The sequence below is a fragment of the Primulina huaijiensis genome, chromosome 3 (assembly GCF_012295235.1).
Source record: "Primulina huaijiensis isolate GDHJ02 chromosome 3, ASM1229523v2, whole genome shotgun sequence".
Classification (NCBI taxonomy): domain Eukaryota; kingdom Viridiplantae; phylum Streptophyta; class Magnoliopsida; order Lamiales; family Gesneriaceae; genus Primulina; species Primulina huaijiensis.
In genome coordinates this window covers 24,487,255-24,507,629 of record NC_133308.1, presented here as the reverse complement: position 1 = coordinate 24,507,629, position 20,375 = coordinate 24,487,255, and the positions used below count along the sequence as shown (strand labels likewise).

The 20,375-nt window shown below is 36.5% G+C and overlaps 2 protein-coding genes across 4 annotated transcripts; one reads left to right on the top strand and one right to left on the bottom strand.

Annotated features, from left to right (window-relative positions):
- The first annotated feature begins 311 nt into the window (after positions 1-311).
- LOC140973967 (uncharacterized) lies at positions 312-7,738 on the top strand. Of its 3 annotated transcripts, none has more exons than XM_073437139.1 (5): positions 312-509; positions 1,052-1,221; positions 5,613-6,657; positions 7,179-7,300; positions 7,394-7,738. In XM_073437139.1, the coding sequence occupies exons 2-5, from the start codon at positions 1,088-1,090 to the stop codon at positions 7,500-7,502; spliced, it is 1,410 nt and encodes a 469-aa protein (XP_073293240.1). In that variant the 5' UTR covers positions 312-509; positions 1,052-1,087; the 3' UTR covers positions 7,503-7,738. The 3 variants fall into 3 exon arrangements, with proteins under 3 accessions (XP_073293240.1, XP_073293238.1, XP_073293239.1); XM_073437137.1 differs by having other exon boundaries at positions 5,613-6,759; XM_073437138.1 differs by having other exon boundaries at positions 312-537; positions 5,613-6,759.
- A 269-nt stretch (positions 7,739-8,007) lies between these two features.
- LOC140973966 (uncharacterized) lies at positions 8,008-19,857 on the bottom strand. Its single transcript, XM_073437135.1, has 14 exons — positions 19,303-19,857; positions 17,578-17,664; positions 14,330-14,433; positions 14,168-14,218; positions 12,273-12,444; positions 11,863-12,183; positions 11,340-11,543; positions 10,733-11,245; positions 10,426-10,635; positions 10,035-10,223; positions 9,682-9,854; positions 9,162-9,314; positions 8,904-8,985; positions 8,008-8,799 (listed from the first exon to the last, which is right to left on the bottom strand). The coding sequence occupies exons 1-14, from the start codon at positions 19,798-19,800 to the stop codon at positions 8,410-8,412; spliced, it is 3,147 nt and encodes a 1,048-aa protein (XP_073293236.1). The 5' UTR covers positions 19,801-19,857; the 3' UTR covers positions 8,008-8,409.
- Positions 19,858-20,375: the final 518 nt, after the last annotated feature.

Sequence of the window (20,375 nt, the reverse complement as noted above, 5' to 3'; positions counted from 1 at the left end):
TCTTTTTTTTTATATGTACTTTCTCCTTTTTTTTTCTAGTGCTAAGAATACATCAACAATATTTGGTATCATATTATCATTGTCTAATGTTATGTAAATACACTGACATTAAGAGTTAAAAACCCAATTTATTGGTATAAAAATCAAAACATATTAATTTTAATGATTTGATTATTTATAATTATAAGACTAAAATAGAAAACTTGGTGGACATATTTTCTTTTTTGGTCACGTACATTGTGGTCGTGGTCTCATAAATTGATATTTTCTTAACTTTCAATTTCAATTATTTGTTTGGAATGCGGGGTAACTCCGACTTCTCTTTATGATCGCTCTGGCTCTCCTTCGTTTCTTCGCATTTTGGATTCTTGCTACTTTTTTCTCCTTTTCTTGGGTGGTTCATGGGCTTTGGCCTCTTTGTCAAGTTTACTTCCATTTTCTGAAAAAGCCAGCTGTGACGACGAACAACTGGGGAAAAACGCAAACTTCGACCTTGTTTTCTTAATTTGGTTCGTATGAATTGTGGGAAATGTGTGGGTCAGTGGGTGTTGATTCGAATTGTTTGATTATGTATTATTCTTCTGATCAACATTTAATCGTTCTTAATTTAAACTACGTTAGTTTTGTATTTATGATTTTTTATGGGTATTTGAATGTTTTCTTGATTCAATGGCTGCATATGGATTAATCTTTATGCCTATGAAACAAGTCCGAGTTCATATATTTTGCTTATTGGCCAGTTCTTTAGAGGGGCATTGGCATTTTTAGATTATCGTGTCCAAATCTGGAAAAAAATTTATTTGTTGAGGGGGAAGATCGCCCCATAAGGCATCCACTAACTTCACCCTAAAATTTTTAGCATTTTTGCAGTGGGTATTCTGCTGTGAATTTTTCCGTAAAATCATCTTGCGAAATTCTTTTCTTTACGTCCATTTGTGTGTATTCTGGAGTGATGATTTATATCTAAGAATGCTTAACATGATTTATAACTAAGCAGCTGAAATTGAACTTTTGTTCAAGGAACTAATTTTTTTTTGTTTCTTATGTGTAGATTTGCATCCATGGTTTTTTAAAATCTGTCTGAAGGATGTATGCAATCAAAGATGGTTGGGTTAGACAGTCATGTTCCATTGCTCCTAGCAGTGATTTGGAGGTGAGGAAGTCAAGGATTAGACGGTCAAAAGAAGAGAGGAAATCACTGGCTGAATCATTCATAAAGAAGTAAGTTTATGGAGCCTTATCTTTTCTATTGTTACTATAAATTTGTTTAAACTTTAAATTACAGTCTGACCAAGTTGCAGTGCATGACAGCATCATTTGGGGCTTGATTAAATTGATAGGTGGCGTAAGTTACTGATGATGCTGATTTCTTTTATACGATGAAAATTATTATTTTGTCCAAGTCTGGTGCCAGGTTTATGGATAACTTGTAAACGTTTGAGTTGTTCAAGTGGGAGAGAATTACCTACAATTTTTTTAGTATGAAACCTTAGCTGCCGGCTTAATTGTATTTATTCTAAAAGGCCACTGTCGAAGTATTCTCCTTGCAGGCGGGCTTTTACCTAAATTTGAAACTGTAGTGGAAGTTTACTATCTTTCTAGAGATTTCAGTGGTGGAGTTTAAACCATAAAGACGGCATCAGATAATGTTCTCGTCAACGTTAAATCTGGATATCCTACTATCCTTGGTTAGCGGATACCATTACTATGACTAAGATGTCACCCTTCAATGGAAGGGTGCCCTTTGCTCTTGAACCCCTAGCAGCTTTGGTACTCTTAAAAGCATAATGTAGGGATGCTGTATAAAACACACGGTTACAATCATAGATTATCTTTTTATAGATAAATGAAATTTGTTTGAACGTCATTTAATAGTATGTACAACACAAATAGGAAGATGTATGATATAATAATATTCACAATATAGATTATAGTGTAGTACTCATTAGGAAACTCTTCTTATAAGACATGGCAGGTGGGACATATTTTGTCAGATCCTTTAGTTTTGATGATAACAAACAATATTTCATTGTTATAGAAAAGCTGCCATTTAACTGTATCAACAAGCACTCAATGGAAGCGAGATACGTTTTTCAACCGGAAGCAAGATACAACACTCAACCGCAAGTTATGAAGACAGCTTCAAGAGTAAAGCAAACAGTGAAAACGGTCGTGAGCAAACAATCCACTCAACCGACATCAGAGTAAATAAGTACTCAACCGCTCACTTGTTTTTGTAAACTTCTGACATCCGACAGTTCAGAGCCATTTGACTGAGCCTATTAAAGCTAGTTACAGCTGGATCACTTTAAAGATATTTTGCTCATCAGTTGAAAGCTTAAAATGGAAAGATTGCAAATCTCACCAACTCCCATTAGACAGAAAACATGTCTACAGCCTGACAGCTTTTGAAAAAATAAAGTTTGGATAGAGGAAAAAGAGGAAAAACATTTAATGACATTTATTGAAAGCTGCTGCAAGAGATGGTGATTGGTCCTAGCTGTCAAAGCTAACAGTACTTTTAGCCGTTGAACGGGAAAAAAGGCAAGAGTACTATACATAGCATAAACGAGCAAATTTCTCATATCAACATAGAACAGTACACATTGGAGAAATTCAAAAGCTTGCTAAACATTTCGATCACTCTTAAGATTCAAATCATCTTCTGCTCAACATCTCTCACTTAAAGATATCATCAAAACATCAAGGGTCATTCAGAGCTTCAAGACAACCACTAGACCGTTTTTCTGCCAGAGATTGTTCTAGAAGTTGTAAAACTTTGAATCTTAGGATTCATACCATTTTATTAAACCGTGTTGCACTGATTGTTGACCTAGGGTCTCAATCTTTGTTGGAGATATCAAGAGTTTCAACTTAGGCAATTGATACGACCTAAGATTGAAGTGGGTTGTTGCAAAATATTTGTAAAACCAAAATCTCCTAATGAATTCATTCTGAAGTGGAAAAAAGGGAGACATTGAAGGATTGCCTACAAACTTCCATATATTATGTGTTATTTACTTCAATGCATCTGTTCATCTTGTTTAAATCAATACATTTGAGTATATATCTTTCATAAGATTCCTTGGACCGTTTTTCCGCACTCACTGTGATCCAACCGTTTCTTAGTGTTGGTCGCATCAAAATATGTTTTAGAGAAAATTTTTAAATTGTTTATTCACCCCCTCTAAACACACAACCGATACTAACAAATGGTATCACAGAAGGGTTTTTCTCAGCATCTGATATACATATACTCGAATGACATCTTTTAACAAGATCCCAATGTTTTCAAATGAAGATTACGATGATTGAAAAATTCGTATGCAGACACATTTAGCTGCATAGGATGATGACATGTGGTATGTCACAACCGATGGTCCAATAAAGATCTGCAGGTAAATACAGCTGTTGCTGTCACTGAAGGTGCTCCACAGAGAAGCACTGGTCAGAATGGACTCTAGAGGATAAAAAAAGGCCAACTTGGACGATGTGACCTAATATATTTTTCACAAAACTTTAGATAAAAATATGTTTAGCAAAATTAAACTCACTGGAGTTGCTCCGTATTGGCCTGGGCAAGGCCTCTGAACTTCCAGTAAGCAACGTGACATTTTGTGCAGTGGCTTCTCTTTGACAAGCAGGCCTATCGGTGTTCCGGCTGAAAAGCACAATCCGAAGATGGAATATCGACTGTTGGCCAACATTGTGGACAAAGCCCTTCTCGTCAAAGCTGGGGCATATGACAAAATTACCCAGAAGAAGTTCCCGTTCATGGCATTGATTGCCTCGAAAATCGGTGTAAATTGGTCAGATATTCTGTTCAATATTTTGTCGAGATGATCAGGGATGCAGGGAAAGGGAAAGGCCAATCAGAAGGTTTTGGATTGCAGTTCTATTATCTGCTTAGCTTGTTAAAAGTTAAATTTGGGATTACTGAGCCATTGCATCCCAAGAAATGGCTAAATGCTGCTACAATTTCTGATTTCTTGAAGAGGGACACTGCCACTTCAATCGCTGTGATGAGAACCAGCTTCGAGCAAGTGGCTCAGCTGCAGAAGAAAAAGGCACCGGCTAGGGCATCTGTTAAGAGGAAAATAGTCTATGCTGAGACCGATGAAGAGGATGATTCGGAGAAGCTAAGCAGCCAAAGAAGAAGAAACAAAAGCTTGTGTTTGAGGTGACACAACCGAAACCGGCCGCACAAGCCCAACCCACTCGACCGGTGGCTGGCATTCGCATTGGAGAGGGTGCTACTCCTACCACTTCTTCTATCCCCTTGATGGATCTCAAAAGCAAGGGGAAGAAGAAGATGCAGCCTCCATCCAAGCCTCCAACAACGGTTGAGACAGAAGTTGCACTGATTCTGTTTCAAATTTTGAAAACATTTGCCAGGAAGATGGCATCCTCCTTGGAGAGATGGTTTGACCACCGCACCTGTGTCACCTTCAAAATCATCCTAGAGGATAATCTGCGTGAGAAATTCGCCACTCTAGAAAGCAAATGCTGGAGTTGGCAAAGACCGAAGAGATGAGACATAGAGTTGGCTCTCGGCCGGAGATCCTACATCAACTTTCAGCTGAGAGGATACCTACTGCGTCTGATGGTTCACCAGGAAAAGGATAATTTTGATCCTTAGAGCAGAACGACTGCCGATGATGATGCAATGATCTCCAATCTATAAAATTCAACGTCCTCAATGCTGCTTCTAAGGTTCGCAGCAAGAGGCGGGAGTTTCAAATACCTGCTGAGCCATTGGCCAAGACGTTTGATATATTTGCAATTTGGCTAATGAGATGTTGGGCGAGATGGGGATGGATGCAGAAGATGATGAGGAACCGGAAGCAACAGAAGAGGTCAACACGACCGTCCCTGATCCTACTATCTTCACCAAAACCGGGATGGTGGCCCCTCAACCGCTGATTTGATGGATAAAGCCACTGCCATTATCAATGATCAATCGGCGATTGAAGAACCCATCTCGATCGCTGACCCCAACTGAACCGCCATCCCAACCAGTGAACCAACACGACCGAGGTAACTTTTCTTTTTTTTGTTTCCCCATCTGAAGCAGAAATGCCACTGCCGGAGGTGCCTCTCACTTCCGCGGACAATGTGGTACGGTCTATGACGGAGCTCTTTGGAGATATACCATCTCCAAACATAAGTCTTCAGAGCCCTTCTCCTGAGACCGTCTATGAAGATCCATTGCCAAGATCTTCACAGCTCAACAACAAGATTCTCCTATTCCTCTCTCTCCACCGGTTGAATTCGAAGTTCCCAAGGATGCCTCTCCCATTCACCCCAACCGTGAAGGTACTACTGGAGCAGATAATGTGGTGAATGAGGGGGCAGATGTTGAAGAAGATGACAACCGGTCGGATCCACATGAAGAAACCGGGTCCTTAGAAAATAAAGCTCATATAGATTCCGATGCTCATTTTGCAGAGGTTCTTCATCACATTGAAAAGGTTCGGAGTCTAATGATGAATTTTGATGCTCGTCTGCTCGCATCTGATCATGGTATATCCAATCTCTGCCAAACTATCAGCAGAAATACCTCTGATCTTCAACGAGATATTCAATTTTACATTTAATTTGACTTCTTGCAGATATCAAAAATCAAATAATGGAAGTTTTCCGTCCCTCAATATTACACACAAAGAAGTTGGTGGTTCTTTTTATACAGTGCGAGAGATTGTTCGAGAGATAATTCAAGAAAATAAGGTGCTAACTTCACCTAAAATGAATTTAGAAGAACATGATCATTATCAATTTCTGGTTAACGGATATATGGCCACGGAACATCAAAATGATTCCTTGGTATCGGATAGAACTCATTTAGTGATGAATAAATCGCCCTATCAATATGGAATCAAAAGCGAAGAGAACTTTTCTAGTTATTCCATACAGTCCTATGGACCCGAATCCTTGGATTTGAAAATCATCAATGGATTAAGCGAGATGAGAAATAAGGAGGAAGGATATGATACAGATAATCATCTTTTACTTGACCATAGCCAGGGTGCAAATGCAGAAGAGACTTCAAACCTGGGTGAGCAGCTACCTCCATCCGATACCCATGCGTTTGAAACTGAGATCTTTGTTAGTGGTGGCGAGGTGTTTGAAGAAAATCCAGTTTCTGATAAAGCAATCAGTACCAAAGCTGTTCACATACATGATCAAGACAAGAGCGAAGTTAATTTCCTTACACCTGTCCAGAATTTTGATGGAGCGGAAACTGAAAGGTTTAATGGAGAAAAATACTTCAACAAAAATAATCAGACGGTTGAGAAAACCAAAGAATTCGGGCAACGAATATGTACCGAATCAGTTGTCATGGAGACGTTGGGTAGAAAGAAAACAGGAGCTGAAGATATAGAAGTATTGTGTGCCATGACATCTCATGTAAACTTTGATGTTACGGTGGAAAATTTTCCTTTAAGAAGGCCCCTTTTTGGGAGAATTCATGACATTAGCGCAGACTCTGACACGTTTCTCGAGGAAAGAAATTTAGCTGGAATTTTGAAAGAAAAGACAAGACAACATGACAAGTTAATTATTATCGGATGCCCTTCTGGTGTTAATGAGAGTGATGAGAATAAGCTTCCAGATTCCACATTGGAATTGGATGATGAACTAAGGAATGAGAAAATGGTTCGAAATCTTCAAGATCCATATGTGGAGTGTTCAAGACTTTCTATACCATTTGAATCTACCGAGCTTGATATCTGTGATGTCAAGGACCTAGAATATAAGGTAACCATGCCAAAAAACCTTTGATCTCTGTTATCTCTGGATAATTTGCCTCTTTTTTCATTTCTTTTAGTTTCCAATATGTTCCGAGCATTCATTTTGGGAGATTGGGGGGGTTGGCAGTTGGCTGCGTAGGAAAATGATAGATTAAATATTTTATCTCTGAAAACAACACATAATTTAAAATAGCTATTTATGAGCAAACCATATCTTTAATCTTTCAATCTGTGTTTTAGAACATTATATTCATAAAATAAGTATTAGCTCTCACTTTTTTACATTAACTGGTAAGAGGGCCATACTCCCACACATTGTTGAAATGGTGCAATCTTTGGTTTGTTATCTCCATCATCCTGTGGCTAGATTAAAAAACTCAAGACAAATCGCCTCCTTTATTTTTTGTACATTTTGTTATCTTGCAGGTGACTAGTGCGACAAAACATTTGGTTTCTGAAGAATCCCTTGGAACGGAAAGAAATTCCAGTGATTACGTTACGAGCAGTGTATCGGAAGGAAGCAGACCTTTGCTGCAAAGAATAAGTCTGTAAGTCTCATCACTCTTAATAACATTTATTCTTTCGCTAGCATTCTTGGCCGTTCAGCCATCATATGTCTCTTTCATGCATTTTCTTGGCAGTGAAACTTGGAAAAGGGAATCAAAGAAATCTTCTGTTCACAAAAGCGGATCGCTTTTGGAATCAGTCAAGTCTTACTTGGTTGCTTTTGTGAAGTTTTGGAGTGAATGAGATTTGGGTGTTTCTGGGTTTATTGTTATTTCTCCCTAGCCAAGATTACTGGGTCCTTCATGAATGCTTAAAAAATGATGTCATGGCTTGGGTTCAAAGGTGGCGACTCTTTTTTCGTATCTTTCGAAAGAGTTTTTATAGAGTAGTATACATTTATCGATTTTGGATAATTTTGATTTTACACATTTCAATTTATACGTGTTAAAATCGAAACGGAGCAAAGACTAATGAATAAATCGAAATGAATTTTTGACATTTTTCTCCTGAAAATTTCTATCCTGTCGGAATAATGGAATACCATTTTCTATTATATTCGGTAACAACATTGTAACTGATTTATGATGGAAAAATGAAGGAACCTAACAGAAGGTACGCCTATGACAAAAAGGAAATTTGCCAGCAATTGCAACATGTTGGAGAATAGCAGCACCTAATCCAAATTACTAATTGAATATAATTTTTTTTAAAGAGATTATTGAATATGCATAAACAAGACTTTACATCATAAATCCCACCTCAAAACTTCGCACATCTCCTTCCATTATTTATTAAGAATGATGTATGTACAATGTGCCAGAATATAAGTTCAGTCTCTAGTGCATTGAGTTTATAAATTAGCTGACTCCGTAAATTAATCAAAATTTACGCATCTCAACGAATTTGAAGCCAAGTTGAGTTCGAAAAACTGAAGGCTTCAGCATGCACCATCCAGATCTTCCAAAACTCGTCATTGCGGGCCTCACTTTCCAAGAATGTGTTTCGGTTAGAAAATTGTGTAAGTAGCAATTACTCAAAACTATGCTTTTGACGGCAAATCCTCTGTGAGCGTAGCCGTCGACTGGACAATCAACTGAGCTGTCGAGTGACCAAAAAGAATAATAGCCAATGATTCGAGACCATGGACTTCCTATCCTCCAAGTGTCTTCTGTCTGTACCCATGCTTTAACCGGTCAAGTAATTTCTCCCGTGTTTTTCTTTTTTTGTCCATTTTAAGGCGGTATCTTTCTTCCCTCTCTCTTTCATATACACCTTGCCAGTAAACTTCCCCTGTTATTGGCCACAGCCATGTTTTATATGGATGATCATTGTCATCTGCAGCCTCTGCAAGGTCTTCATCCATACTTTTCAATAACGTGATATTAAAGTACTTCACCCACATAGATCCTTTACGTTGTTCAATAAGATGTTGTTCTTGCAATAAACCCGAATGAGGATCGATGTACACCATCTTCCGTGCACTGTGGTAAGCCCATACATTCACCAATAGTTCCAAAAGTCGACAATAACAATACATCTTCTGTTAAAAAGAGAGCATCGCATAAGAAACATTCATTGTTGTCATTAGTCAAACTGTTGAAAAGCCTAACATAATACATTTTACGTCCATCTACGAGGACTCACCTCTGTTGTAGAAAAACCTAGCAAGCAATCATAAGTCTTGCTCGAGTTCATGTGTAGACCATGAAGAGAGTCCACAAACATCCTGGGGTCATCACATTGTAGTTTAAACTATAAGGGTGGTTGGACTGCCTTGATGTATGGCGTGTATGATGTGATACACATATATATCGGACTGGGGCATAATCTTGGATCTAGCTAGGGGTGTGTTATATTCCTTACTACCAAACAATTTCCCTAAAACATCTTCCGCAAAATTACCTGGAAAACATAATGAACTCCACAAAGGAAGAGGTTGGCATTACCCAACTGTGCAGCGCAGACCAATGCCCTCCACCTTCAGGCATTGGTGGAAGAGCATCTATACTCGATGGCAATCCATACATTCTGCGGAATGCGTTTTCAAAAGTGGTTCTGCGTGTTTGGAAACAGAGGAATTGAAATAATTGTTTCTATAATCTTGAAACTAGCCAAAATTCCGCTCGTTACATAAAAAGTTCATTGCACAATCAAGATCCATAGAAAATACTACTCAATGAGCCATTCTCAGATAGTAATGATCTGCTCAATGGATCAGACAGATAATCCTTCACTGGTCATAAGAAGACATTCAAACTTATTTCACCAATAACAAGGTCACTTACAACTCCTTTCAAGAAAACAACCATTTCGTACTTCACAAACCAATTAATTGGTCTAAAACAAGATTTTATTTGAAGAAAAGTCGAGATCAACTGATTTAATATCATGCCACAAAAGATTTAAGTAATGCAACACTTACCGGCACCTTCCCCCATTAACAACGTCACATGTGGACCAAAATGTCAGCAGATCATTGCTTCCAACAATGCCACTATCCATATCCAAACATGCCCAATAGTATATCACGTCTCCTCTAGAGTTTTCTTGTATTGTTTTCTCTAAAACCTCTTCCGCTTTCTTTGATAAAGATACCTGACATGTGAAAGCAAGTATACCAAATTAAATTTGTCAAGACATTCACGAGAATAACATATTTTTGAATTCTAGAATCATATTGGAGCAGATAGAAGAGGTCTTTAATATTCATTTAAATTTAAATATCAAAAGCATGGTGTTTACTATGAAGGTAAATATTTTACTCCCAAATCACACCTTCCTCCCAGCAGCACGCCATGACTGAAATCCAATCCATGGCCGCCTGTGAATGTCATCGATTCCATTAGCAATTGCAAACATTCCACCAATCTCACAGAGGATATCCCGATAATATGCATCATTCAAGATAGAAAGCCGACCAACAGCACCCACGTCATCTGAGTTCAGTCTCTGGCCTCTAGTAGACTAACACAAGCCAAAACACAAAAGGCGTTGATGAAATGACAAATTTAATCCACGTAAGATAAAGACAAATATCTAACCGAACTAATGTAAATGCTTTGCCAAATCTCATTAAATGCAAAATGCTAGCAACACTGCCATATTCATAATATGGTAGAACCATATAGCAAGTAAAAATATGTCAACTAGGTTCATCGAAACTTACAAGACTTAATCCACGGTATAATGAACCATGGTGCAAAAATTGCCAGCTCCCAGCCCCATTGTAGATCTCATAAATGCAAACTGGCTGCCCAGTTCTTTCTAGCTCACCTTCATCTCTCTCATTTGTTTCGAACTTAAGCTTTTCAGACTTCCGAGCATTACGATAAATGTCATCCCATTCACCAATATATTTCTCCATTCTTTCCTCAATCTACAAAGCATAAAGTCATGCTTCAGCTAAATTGGAAAGAGTTGATTAGGAATTTAGACGTTGGAAAAAGCTGAAATACATGAAAATGATGGCATACCTCCTCCCTTTCAAGCCTCTCAACTTCCTCAGAGTTTTCTATTTCGCTCAAAACATCCCAGTCCAACACTGATGGAATATCCTCGTTCAGATCTTCAGGGTTGTTTTTGGAGACAGTTTTTAATGCAACAAAATTTATCATGTCTTCTTCAAGGTCAAAAACAATGCTGGAATTAACTCCCAAAGAACCTTGTGGATACAGATTTTCCATGTTCCCATATATCTGCTCTGTTTCTGTTCTGAACAGACTCCAGTGCCAAACACTATGGTTCAGCTGAGAAGTATGGCCAGGCAGCAGAACATCTGATGGAAAATTAAAGACATCTTCCAGAAGTTTTGCGTATCTGATTATGCATTCTGGAGCAAACATGTTTTTGGCAAGCAGCTTTCCAGAGGAAGCAATAGAATATGCAAGTTCAGATAGTTTTCCCTCAGATAAAAGAAGTGAGAAGGCATTTTTTAACGCATCCGGATCGTTTCTTGGATAAATTTTAACGTGAACTCCATCAGTAACCTAAAAGTTCAGTAGAATAAAAAAAAATTTAAAAAAAGAGTTGATGTGAAGGATAGCAAAAAGATTGAAGTAGAAGGAAAGACAAAAGCCGTACATGTTTTCTTATGACTGGATAATCTGGAGCAATAACAGGTATTCCAAAAGACATAGCTCTTGTCATTAATGGAGGGAAACCTTGCTCATCATGGGAAGAGCAATATAGAACAATGTCAGCCATCAGTACAATACCATTCACATCTCTGTTTATGCCATAATGTCTCAACGACCCATGATTTAGTCTTAAACGAGTCGCAACATCCTACAAGGATACATAATCCACGATAAATAAACAATCAGTTACTGCTAATTATCCAATTAAAAAATGCTAATTATCCAATTAAAAAATGCAAATTATGGAAGATCAAAGAAATTAAGAATAAAAAAATTAAAAAGCCATAGAAATTAACTGCATGCATGATCATCAGTCAGGATATGCATTGCCAACAAACAATAGTAACATTGAATAATAACAATTCTCAGCAGATCGAATCTGCTGGCCACATTTTGTTACATCTTTCCATTTTTGAAACCCACAAAACATTAACAAAGACTTCTGAAACCTAATCATGAACAGATACCTGTATAGAATCATTGCAGTCATTGCTGGAGTTACCACAAAGGAAAATGAACTTTGACGAAAATCCTAAACCATTTGATCTTGCATACGTGACCAGCAAAGGTTCTAAATCTTGCATTGACATGGCATAGTCCCAAGCTAGCTCATTGTAGAAAAACGAACTCCCAACTATCAGAATCAGTATATCATCATTGTCAAAACCATGTTCCTTCCTTAGCTGAAATTTGGAATGAGTCTGACCATAGTTTTCCACAGCCCAAACATCGGCTAATGATCCAGGAATCACAAAGAAGTTTCCAGTGTCAAACACACTATATAACATCTGATACAGCAAATGGTATAACGATCAACTACGAAGCACCTAGGCAGAATCTGCTATCTTAATAAAATAGAACTAAAGCGTGGATTTACCGGCAAAGAAAAATCTGGAAACACCACAACATCAGCCCTACTAAAGGAATCTTTCCAATTAGAAATGAGGCGGTCCCAGCCCATTTTTTCGTACAAATGTAGGCGATTAGCAAGAGTATCCTCTTGAATAATCCATAAAAGTGGCACAGAGCAAAAAGGCTCCTGCATAAGGCTGCATAAATATAAACCTCACAAATCATAGAATCACAGGGAACAGGAGACTAAAATTCCAAGATTTTCCACATCAGTGAGCTGGCAATGGTATAAAAGAAAAAGGGCATTAACTTGTATGAATTGCAATATATCTTAGAGAGAAGTATACTATTCTTGGGTGAATTGTTTAGCTCTCTAGGACCATAGTTATCAATTCAATAACAACAAAATCAACGAATAATTGAACAGATACATTACTGAAGGCCCACTAAGAATTTTTTACCCTGGTAAAAGAGATTATCATCTAGGCTGTAATAACAATCAAAGTCTGTTTAGCCTAACATAAAGTTAAAAATTAATCTTACAAAAACTTGTGATTGTTTTACAAATAAATTTGTCAAATTTTGTGGAAGACATAACTTAAATCGAGCCTCCAAGACATGTAAAAACAAGTTTGAAATCATGGAAATGGAATTGTTATACTCAGCCATTCAATAGGAATTCTAATTGTCCAAGAAAGCGGGGATAATTAAGGTTCAACAAGCTATTTCTGAACTTAACGGCTACTTTCATAACATCAGAAGCAATTGAGTCATGGTGGTTGGTTCAAAAGCCGGTTTCAAACTTCGAACTACAATACATGCTCAGAAGCTTACTACTTCATATTATCAGCCAATCAAAAGTCCAACACGGAGATAGGCATTCCAAAGGACCCATTTGGAACTCCATTGTGATTTTCTAGAGGACAAGTTGAGGAGGATGTTTATAGAAGGTTACAGAAAGCAATTGGAATCAACCGATTCGACCCCATGACTGCAATTCCAATCTCCAAGGTTGAAAGAGCTTTCAGAAGGAATTTCTGAGCGTAACAGCTACTTTCATAGCATCAGAAGACAGAAGCCCTATTAAAGAAATTGAACACGTGGCGGTAGGTTGAGAAGCCAGTTTGAAACTTCAAACATGATATATGCTCAAAAGCTTACTATTTTAAATTTTCAGAAAATCAGAAGACCAACATGAAGATAGGCATTCTACAGGAGTGGAGCCATTTGGAACTCCATTTTGATCTTCAAGAGGACAAATTGGGAAGGATGTTTACAGAAGGTTACAGAAAGCATTTGGAATCAAACCCCATGACTGAAATTCCAATCTCCAAGTTTGGAAGGGTGTTCAGAAGGAAGATAGAAGGGAAAATGTGGGCAGTGTATCAATAGATCAAATGAAATAGAATCCTGGTTGATAAAGTTGCTGAACATTTAATTCTTTTACATGGCTGTTTGAAATTGTGAAGGATTAGGAGGCTCCTTTGTACTCAAACGTATTAAAAAATTAGAGATTTTCGCTAATGGATTAAAGATAACAAGTACTCATTCAGACCCCAGCTCATTTTCAACACTTCGAAAGTGTCCTTTTTTAAGAAACAAGATAACACTACCCGTTGAGGATTGGAGTTTGGCAGACCCCTATGAGTATATAAATCAAAACGAGGAGGACTAGACAAAAACTTCCTGAGAATTATAACTAGGCATTTTCTACAACGTAAATGGGGTATACCTGTTCTATCTAATTTTTATAGCTCAAACCATGCCTAGGAATATTATTTACATAAAAAAACTTTTAGAGATTTATGGACATGACCCTCACAAGCCAAGGGGAATAGAGAAAGTAACTGAAACACAATAATAATTCTGACAAAATATTCAAATAATATTTGAACAGTTTGAGAAAGTATGATGTTTTACCTGGAAATGGTTTGTTTAGCTTCCAGAGAGTCCATAATAATACCTTCAAAACTGCAGGAATGAAAAGGCGTCACTCACTGCACAAGTACACTGAACTGACAAATAGTGGTGACTAGCATGAAATATCAAGAGTATTAAGAAGAAAAGGCAAAGCAGAAATACATTAGCCAATCAATATATCCAAATCTGTCTGGGCTTAAAATTGAGACTTGACCACCAATCTCCTCCCAAACTGTACGTGCACTTCCATCCTTCACGGCATATATCTATAGAAAACACAAGTAGTGATACAAGCTCGTTTCATAAAAAAGGAAAGATAAATTATGTGATATACACATTAACAAAACCTACATATTATTTTAGTAATTTACACGGATTTGTAGCAAAGAGAAAACGAGTTTGATGTTCCTACTAGCAGGACCCTAGATTTCCGTACTATCTCCTACCAGGACATAAAATAATCTGTTCCCATAATTTAAACAATATTCACCTTTACTATATAAGAAAATTGACTCGTAAGTTTCTTTTTGTTCCACAAACATGAAATTCAAATCTCCTGATGCTTTAGTTACTACGAATTAGAAGTAGATGAGATATTAAGAGCACACACATAAATAATACCAAGATTACTTGTAAGTATTTCATAGATGATTGCAATAACATATATAACATGATAACATGAAATTATGCTATAAAAGGGCACAGATCACCATGACCTTCACGCCTCATTCACCAAAACTTTAACTGGCCTTTACGTGTAAGAAATACTATGTCAGGCCCTTTTTCATAAACTGCTGAGAACTTGAATGCTCGAAAGAGCAAACGTTCTACATCAGCAATTACATATCATTTTCTATATTATTTAATGCACTTGGGCCAATTGTATCAATGTTTGAAATTATTGGCTATTGTTTTTGTTAAGATCATGAACTTGGGCCTAACTCTACCCCAAAAGCTAGCTATAGGGGGAAGATTGTCCAAGTTCATATATACAACTCCCAAGAGCTCAATTCATCCGGACATTTAAAATATCCTTCAAGCCCAAGAATTAGCAAATGTAGCGTGAAATTTACAAGACATTAGCGGGTGACCTATAAGGAAAGAATGTATAATATAAAAAAATACAAAATATCTCATATATTATTAATAAGATCTTCAACAGTTTCTTTAAGATATTTTCAGTTTCCTTTCTGTGAAGTCCACGAATTTGAAACAAAGCCAAGCCTAGACCAAAGATAGATACACATTTTCGAAAATGATGTAAGCATCAATAGCCTTTGACCAATATTAAAACCCACTTAAGTACCATGTTGTAACAGCCATATACATACATATACATACAATTTCAAGCCATTTTCCTCCATCAAATTTCAATTTTCGAAATCCCTTCATATGCTAGAAGGCAATAACCTTGCAATCAACCTTCATAGCCATTAACTAAAAAATCAAGGAGAATTTTGACCTCTTTTTCCATTCAGGCTTGTCATTCATGGCTGATTATGGTCTTTAAAAGAGTGTAAGAAAACCATGTAAGAAAACACTTTCACAATCGCAATATTCTACATTTTCGAGTGACACTTTCAGAACTAAATTATGTTCAAATCCGATCTCCACCGTTTAAAATATACTATTTTATATTTTGAATATCATATCCAAAATTGAGACAAATCCAACGGTTCAATTTTCGCATATTGCCTTCGCAAGAAAACTATTCAAATTCTAGCCGAGAATAGCACACCTACTGTTTTTCGTTCATACACTAGTCCAAACGACTTCCAAACCTGATCTCCACCCTTCAAATTTTAGTTCACTTACTTTTGCACATACTGTCCAAATTTGAGCTTCATCCGATGGTTCAATTTGTTGAAAAATATTTTTGCAAGTTGACTGATTTTCAAGCGATCAATTCCAGCCTTTGTGTTCTTTTCTACGTTTTGGAACATATTTTTGTGAGTGGGCTTTCATATGTATATATATATTTTTATAAACTTTTGCATACTTATTTTTATAAGTGGGCTTAATGTTTTCCAAAAAAATCATTTACGTGTATTTTTAAAAATTCGATTAGCATGATATATTCGTTTATATTTGATACGCTATCTTTGAATGCGTTTGTTGTTCGATATTAGATATGATTTTCGAAAACATGTAATGATTTGAGTTAGAAATGAGAGATGAAATTCCGATGTTTGATACGTTTTGTTAAGGCTCTGATGCGATGGATTATAATAACCATTAATTTGGTCTCGTCCCTTAGAGTGGTAACATATAGGGGACTGATCAGTAAACCATGGAAAATGAGATGATTTTCAGTGTTATATTTGTATTTTTGTTCGTATTACATTCAACATGCTTATAATCGAAATTATGATTTTGTATATGTATATGTATCCTTGGTATTTGTTGTGCACCATCGGCCACCCACTTGCTGAGTGTTTTCCCAAACACTCACTCATTATTCTCCCTCTCCAGATAAGAATGGAGATAAGTTAGATGAGGATGAACAAGTCATGTTTTGGGGCTGGTGATGACGAGATCAAGTTGTTAAGACATAATTCACTTCATTTCGTTTAAGTTTTAATCGCATTGTAAAAACATTGACACGATTTATGATATAGACTGGTTTTGGCGAGATTCGTACTATGAAGCTTATTGTTTACAATTGTGCGTTTGTTAAACAATGTTGGTGTCATACGCCTCGGTCTCGGGGCTTGACACTTTCCTTCTCGTATTACAAGTAAGATAAGTATCCATTCATAAGGATCTATTCTTTATGAGAAGTTTGGAAAAATTAAGGAGAATACGGGAGAAGATGGAGGATATTCACCAAATTTTGAATCACTGGGCTTTGTGATTTTTAAATAGCTACGCCAAGAGCTTGATGTTGCGAACAAATTTTTCTTTGGCAACATCTTAAATTTAATAACGCAATATAATAACTTTTTAATGATTGGAAGACAAGGTAAGTTTGACATTTTTTCCCGATGCTACCACTTTAATTTACAAGTCAACCATGTAAGATTTTGTTTACTATTTATTTTTAAATCCTATTTAAAGTGATATTTATTTGAATAATCATTAACATTTAAATATTTTCAAATTTTAAATACAGTTTAAAGGGTTAAAGCATAACGTACATTCATAACAAATTAGGTTCTAAGTAATGATTATGTTGGGACTTGGGAGGTGCGCAAATGTTCGAAGATATATTTTCTGAAAAAGATTAGTGAGAGAGATAGAAAATTCATTGGTGAAATGAAAACCAAATGTGAATCAAGGACATAACACCTTCACAGCATTAGAAAACAGTGCCATCGAATTGTTTTCAAAATGCAAACCATGGTATTGTCATATCATGACTTTGCACAAGTAACGAAGAAGTACCATATTTACATTTTTTTGGATAATACCTTGAACAGATAGCCAAGACCTTTTAAACTCTTCATCACTGAATATAGCATCAACGTTGATGGATCTTTATTCATGCTCCCCAAGATCTACAACCAAAAAACCAACAAAGTAAACTGTTATTAAATTGGACATGCAAAACACAATAGAAATTACTCAAATATACATGCATGCTTGGATCAAAGAGAACACTGAAAAAAGGTATACAATAGTGGAGTAAAATCAAAACTTGCTTCTTTCTCGGAATGCATTTTAGAAAGTCGGTGTAGATAATTCAGGAACATCAGTGATTATAGTATTGAGATACATGGAAGGAACACATTATGCTTGTGCTTCATATTTTTATCAGATAAAAGTAAATATATTAGGGTCATTTAGCATAGAAATTCCAAAAAATATTGTCAATTTCAATATCGAGAAAACAAAACAAAAGCGCAACAGATGGGGAAACTAGAAAAAGATGCACCTTCGATGCTTAAGCTTCTTTTCAAATTAACCACATGTATTATATAAATGCAAATATAACATGTAAGGGGAGCCCCAAAAGTGGAATAGCAAGACACCCTCAATTTGCACTATTTTACAATATTTAGAGGATTAGAAATCCACTTAAAATAATTAATTGCACAATGTCTCATTGACATATCATCTTTATTTACAAGATATGACAGGTAAAGTAAGATCTTTTATTTAATGTGTTTCACAATCATCTTCAAGTTTTACAATATTATATGAAAAGAGGACTACTTTCGTTTAGAAAGCACTTAAGTTTTACTGTCAGTTTTACGAGTTAGTCTATGCTACACCGTGAATGTATCTCCCTCTATTCCGATATCATTAGATCATGTGGGTCCCCTCACATTTTTATACAAGTTGACATATATGTTGATGATCTAAGAACTATCATTTGATCACGTCATAGGGAGAGAAATGCTCCAGTAGAATAATCCTAAATTACATATTTATTGAGAAATTATAGTTCTCACAGAATAGAGGCGACGTACCATTTTATCATGTCTCTTCAAATACTGTCTCAAAATTTCAATATGCTTAAGACTTTAAGGCCAATAATTTTTTTAAAAAAGGCCATGAACTCACATGAGAAGTTAATATTTCCATCATGCAATCCAGAAATAGTAAATACATTTATCTCTCAACTGATCAGCAATTTACAAAACTACTTTATGCTTCATTATATCTTAAGAATTCCTCAAGATCCATCAATGCTTCACACACGTTAAGAATAAGAAAACAGAATGAAAGAAAGATGTAAAAAATGGCACTTAAAAGCATTGGATGGAAGGAATAATCACCTTTTTAATCAACCAAAAGCGTCTAAATATTAAAGATTTACCATTAACATTCTAAAGGAAAAAAATACTCAGTAACTCACGCGTCACAACTCCTTATGCAGCACTCGGTCACAAACTGGAATACCTTAAACCCCAAAAATAATGCATCGCTCCATTGAAATATGAAGGTACTAGAGTATCTTAAAATGAAAAGGGGGATACTTTATCTTTAAGAAACAAACGCATTATCTGCAGCAATAAATTCCAAAAAAACCTCTACGATTTACAGATACAATTTAGTTAAAGAATCGATTCTATAAGTCGGTAATTTGACAACAAACAAACATGATCTTGTTTGGAATTTAAAAGGTCGGAACTAAATGTATTCTAAATACATTGCATCCAAACACAAAAATGCAGTAGTTAATCACTTACAAGCCCGATTCTAGGAGGTCGAACACCGATCCTCGGCTGGTTCCCTAGCCACTCGAACCGGGTGAAATTTCGCTCGAACCGCCGCGGCACGAACTCCAACGAGCTTCCCAACTTGAAATCATCTTTCACAGGCCACCTCCACCGCCGCACCCTGTGTCCGCCACCTCCCGAAGAAATCGAGCTCTGCAAGACGATCGATGCCAGAGCAAAGGTGAAAATCACCACGAAAATGCACAAGTAAAACCATGATTTCCCTCTAAATGGGCACCAGGAGAGCTTCCTCCTGTGGTGGTGGTGAGATCGAGAGGCCTTGTACGACAGCGGCGTGATATTGGGAGAACGGGAAGGGAGAGTGGATATGTTGTGGCTACTGTTGTTACGCTTAAAGGGGAATCTATCACGGATCGAATGGAAGGCGGAGGCCGCCGTGGCCGTGGAGGCGGTGGCTGAATTGTCGGAGGCGGAGTCGGAGGTGTTGGTTACCGAGCTTCGGCCCATTGGAGTCGACTCTGTAACGTGCGTGTGATCAGTTCGTTATCAGAAAGTTGAAAAAAATAAAGTAACATTTTAAATTGCGTGTTTCTACGCACGCGTTTTTGGTTCTTTCAGCCAGGGCACAAACAACAACGCCATCAATTTTGCTTGTGTGATATACTCAATGAGACGTCTCGGTCCATATTTTATATGAATTTTAGATTTGATATCTAATTATAATAAAATATTTTCCTTATAACTCAAAAAAAAATCATTTTTTATCGTGATTTTTTGTTTGGATAAATTTCTTTCCATTACATGGTTAATAACGTACGTAATAGATCAAATTTTAAATTCATTACTATTTATTTACATATTAGTTATATAACGTAGAATGAATTTCAAATGACAACATGATCGGGTGAACTTGAAATACATCCTAATTAACATGAAAATAGTAGATTTAGAGTTTATGATGTTACTTTTGTAAATAACAAAAATATATTTGAATATAAAATTCTTTCATTAAGCACAACCTAATTTTGATTGATAACAATAAAACTCAGGGTTTGGTTGCACTTAGTTAATGTGATAATATT

Bases quoted from the DNA above. Each gene is read 5' to 3' on its own strand.
- LOC140973966 (XM_073437135.1), bottom strand. From the start codon at position 19,800: ATGGGCCGAAGCTCGGTAACCAACACCTCCGACTCCGCCTCCGACAAT. The intron at 12,445-14,167 runs GTAAAACATCAT...ATATTTATGCAG, and splicing joins GCTAAACAAACCATTTCCAG to CCTTATGCAGGAGCCTTTTT. The intron at 11,246-11,339 runs GTACGGCTTTTG...CTGAACTTTTAG, and splicing joins ATCCAGTCATAAGAAAACAT to GTTACTGATGGAGTTCACGT.
- LOC140973967 (XM_073437137.1), top strand. From the start codon at position 1,088: ATGTATGCAATCAAAGATGGTTGGGTTAGACAGTCATGTTCCATTGCT. The intron at 1,222-5,612 runs GTAAGTTTATGG...GACTTCTTGCAG, and splicing joins GCTGAATCATTCATAAAGAA to ATATCAAAAATCAAATAATG. The intron at 7,301-7,393 runs GTAAGTCTCATC...TTTTCTTGGCAG, and splicing joins TTGCTGCAAAGAATAAGTCT to TGAAACTTGGAAAAGGGAAT.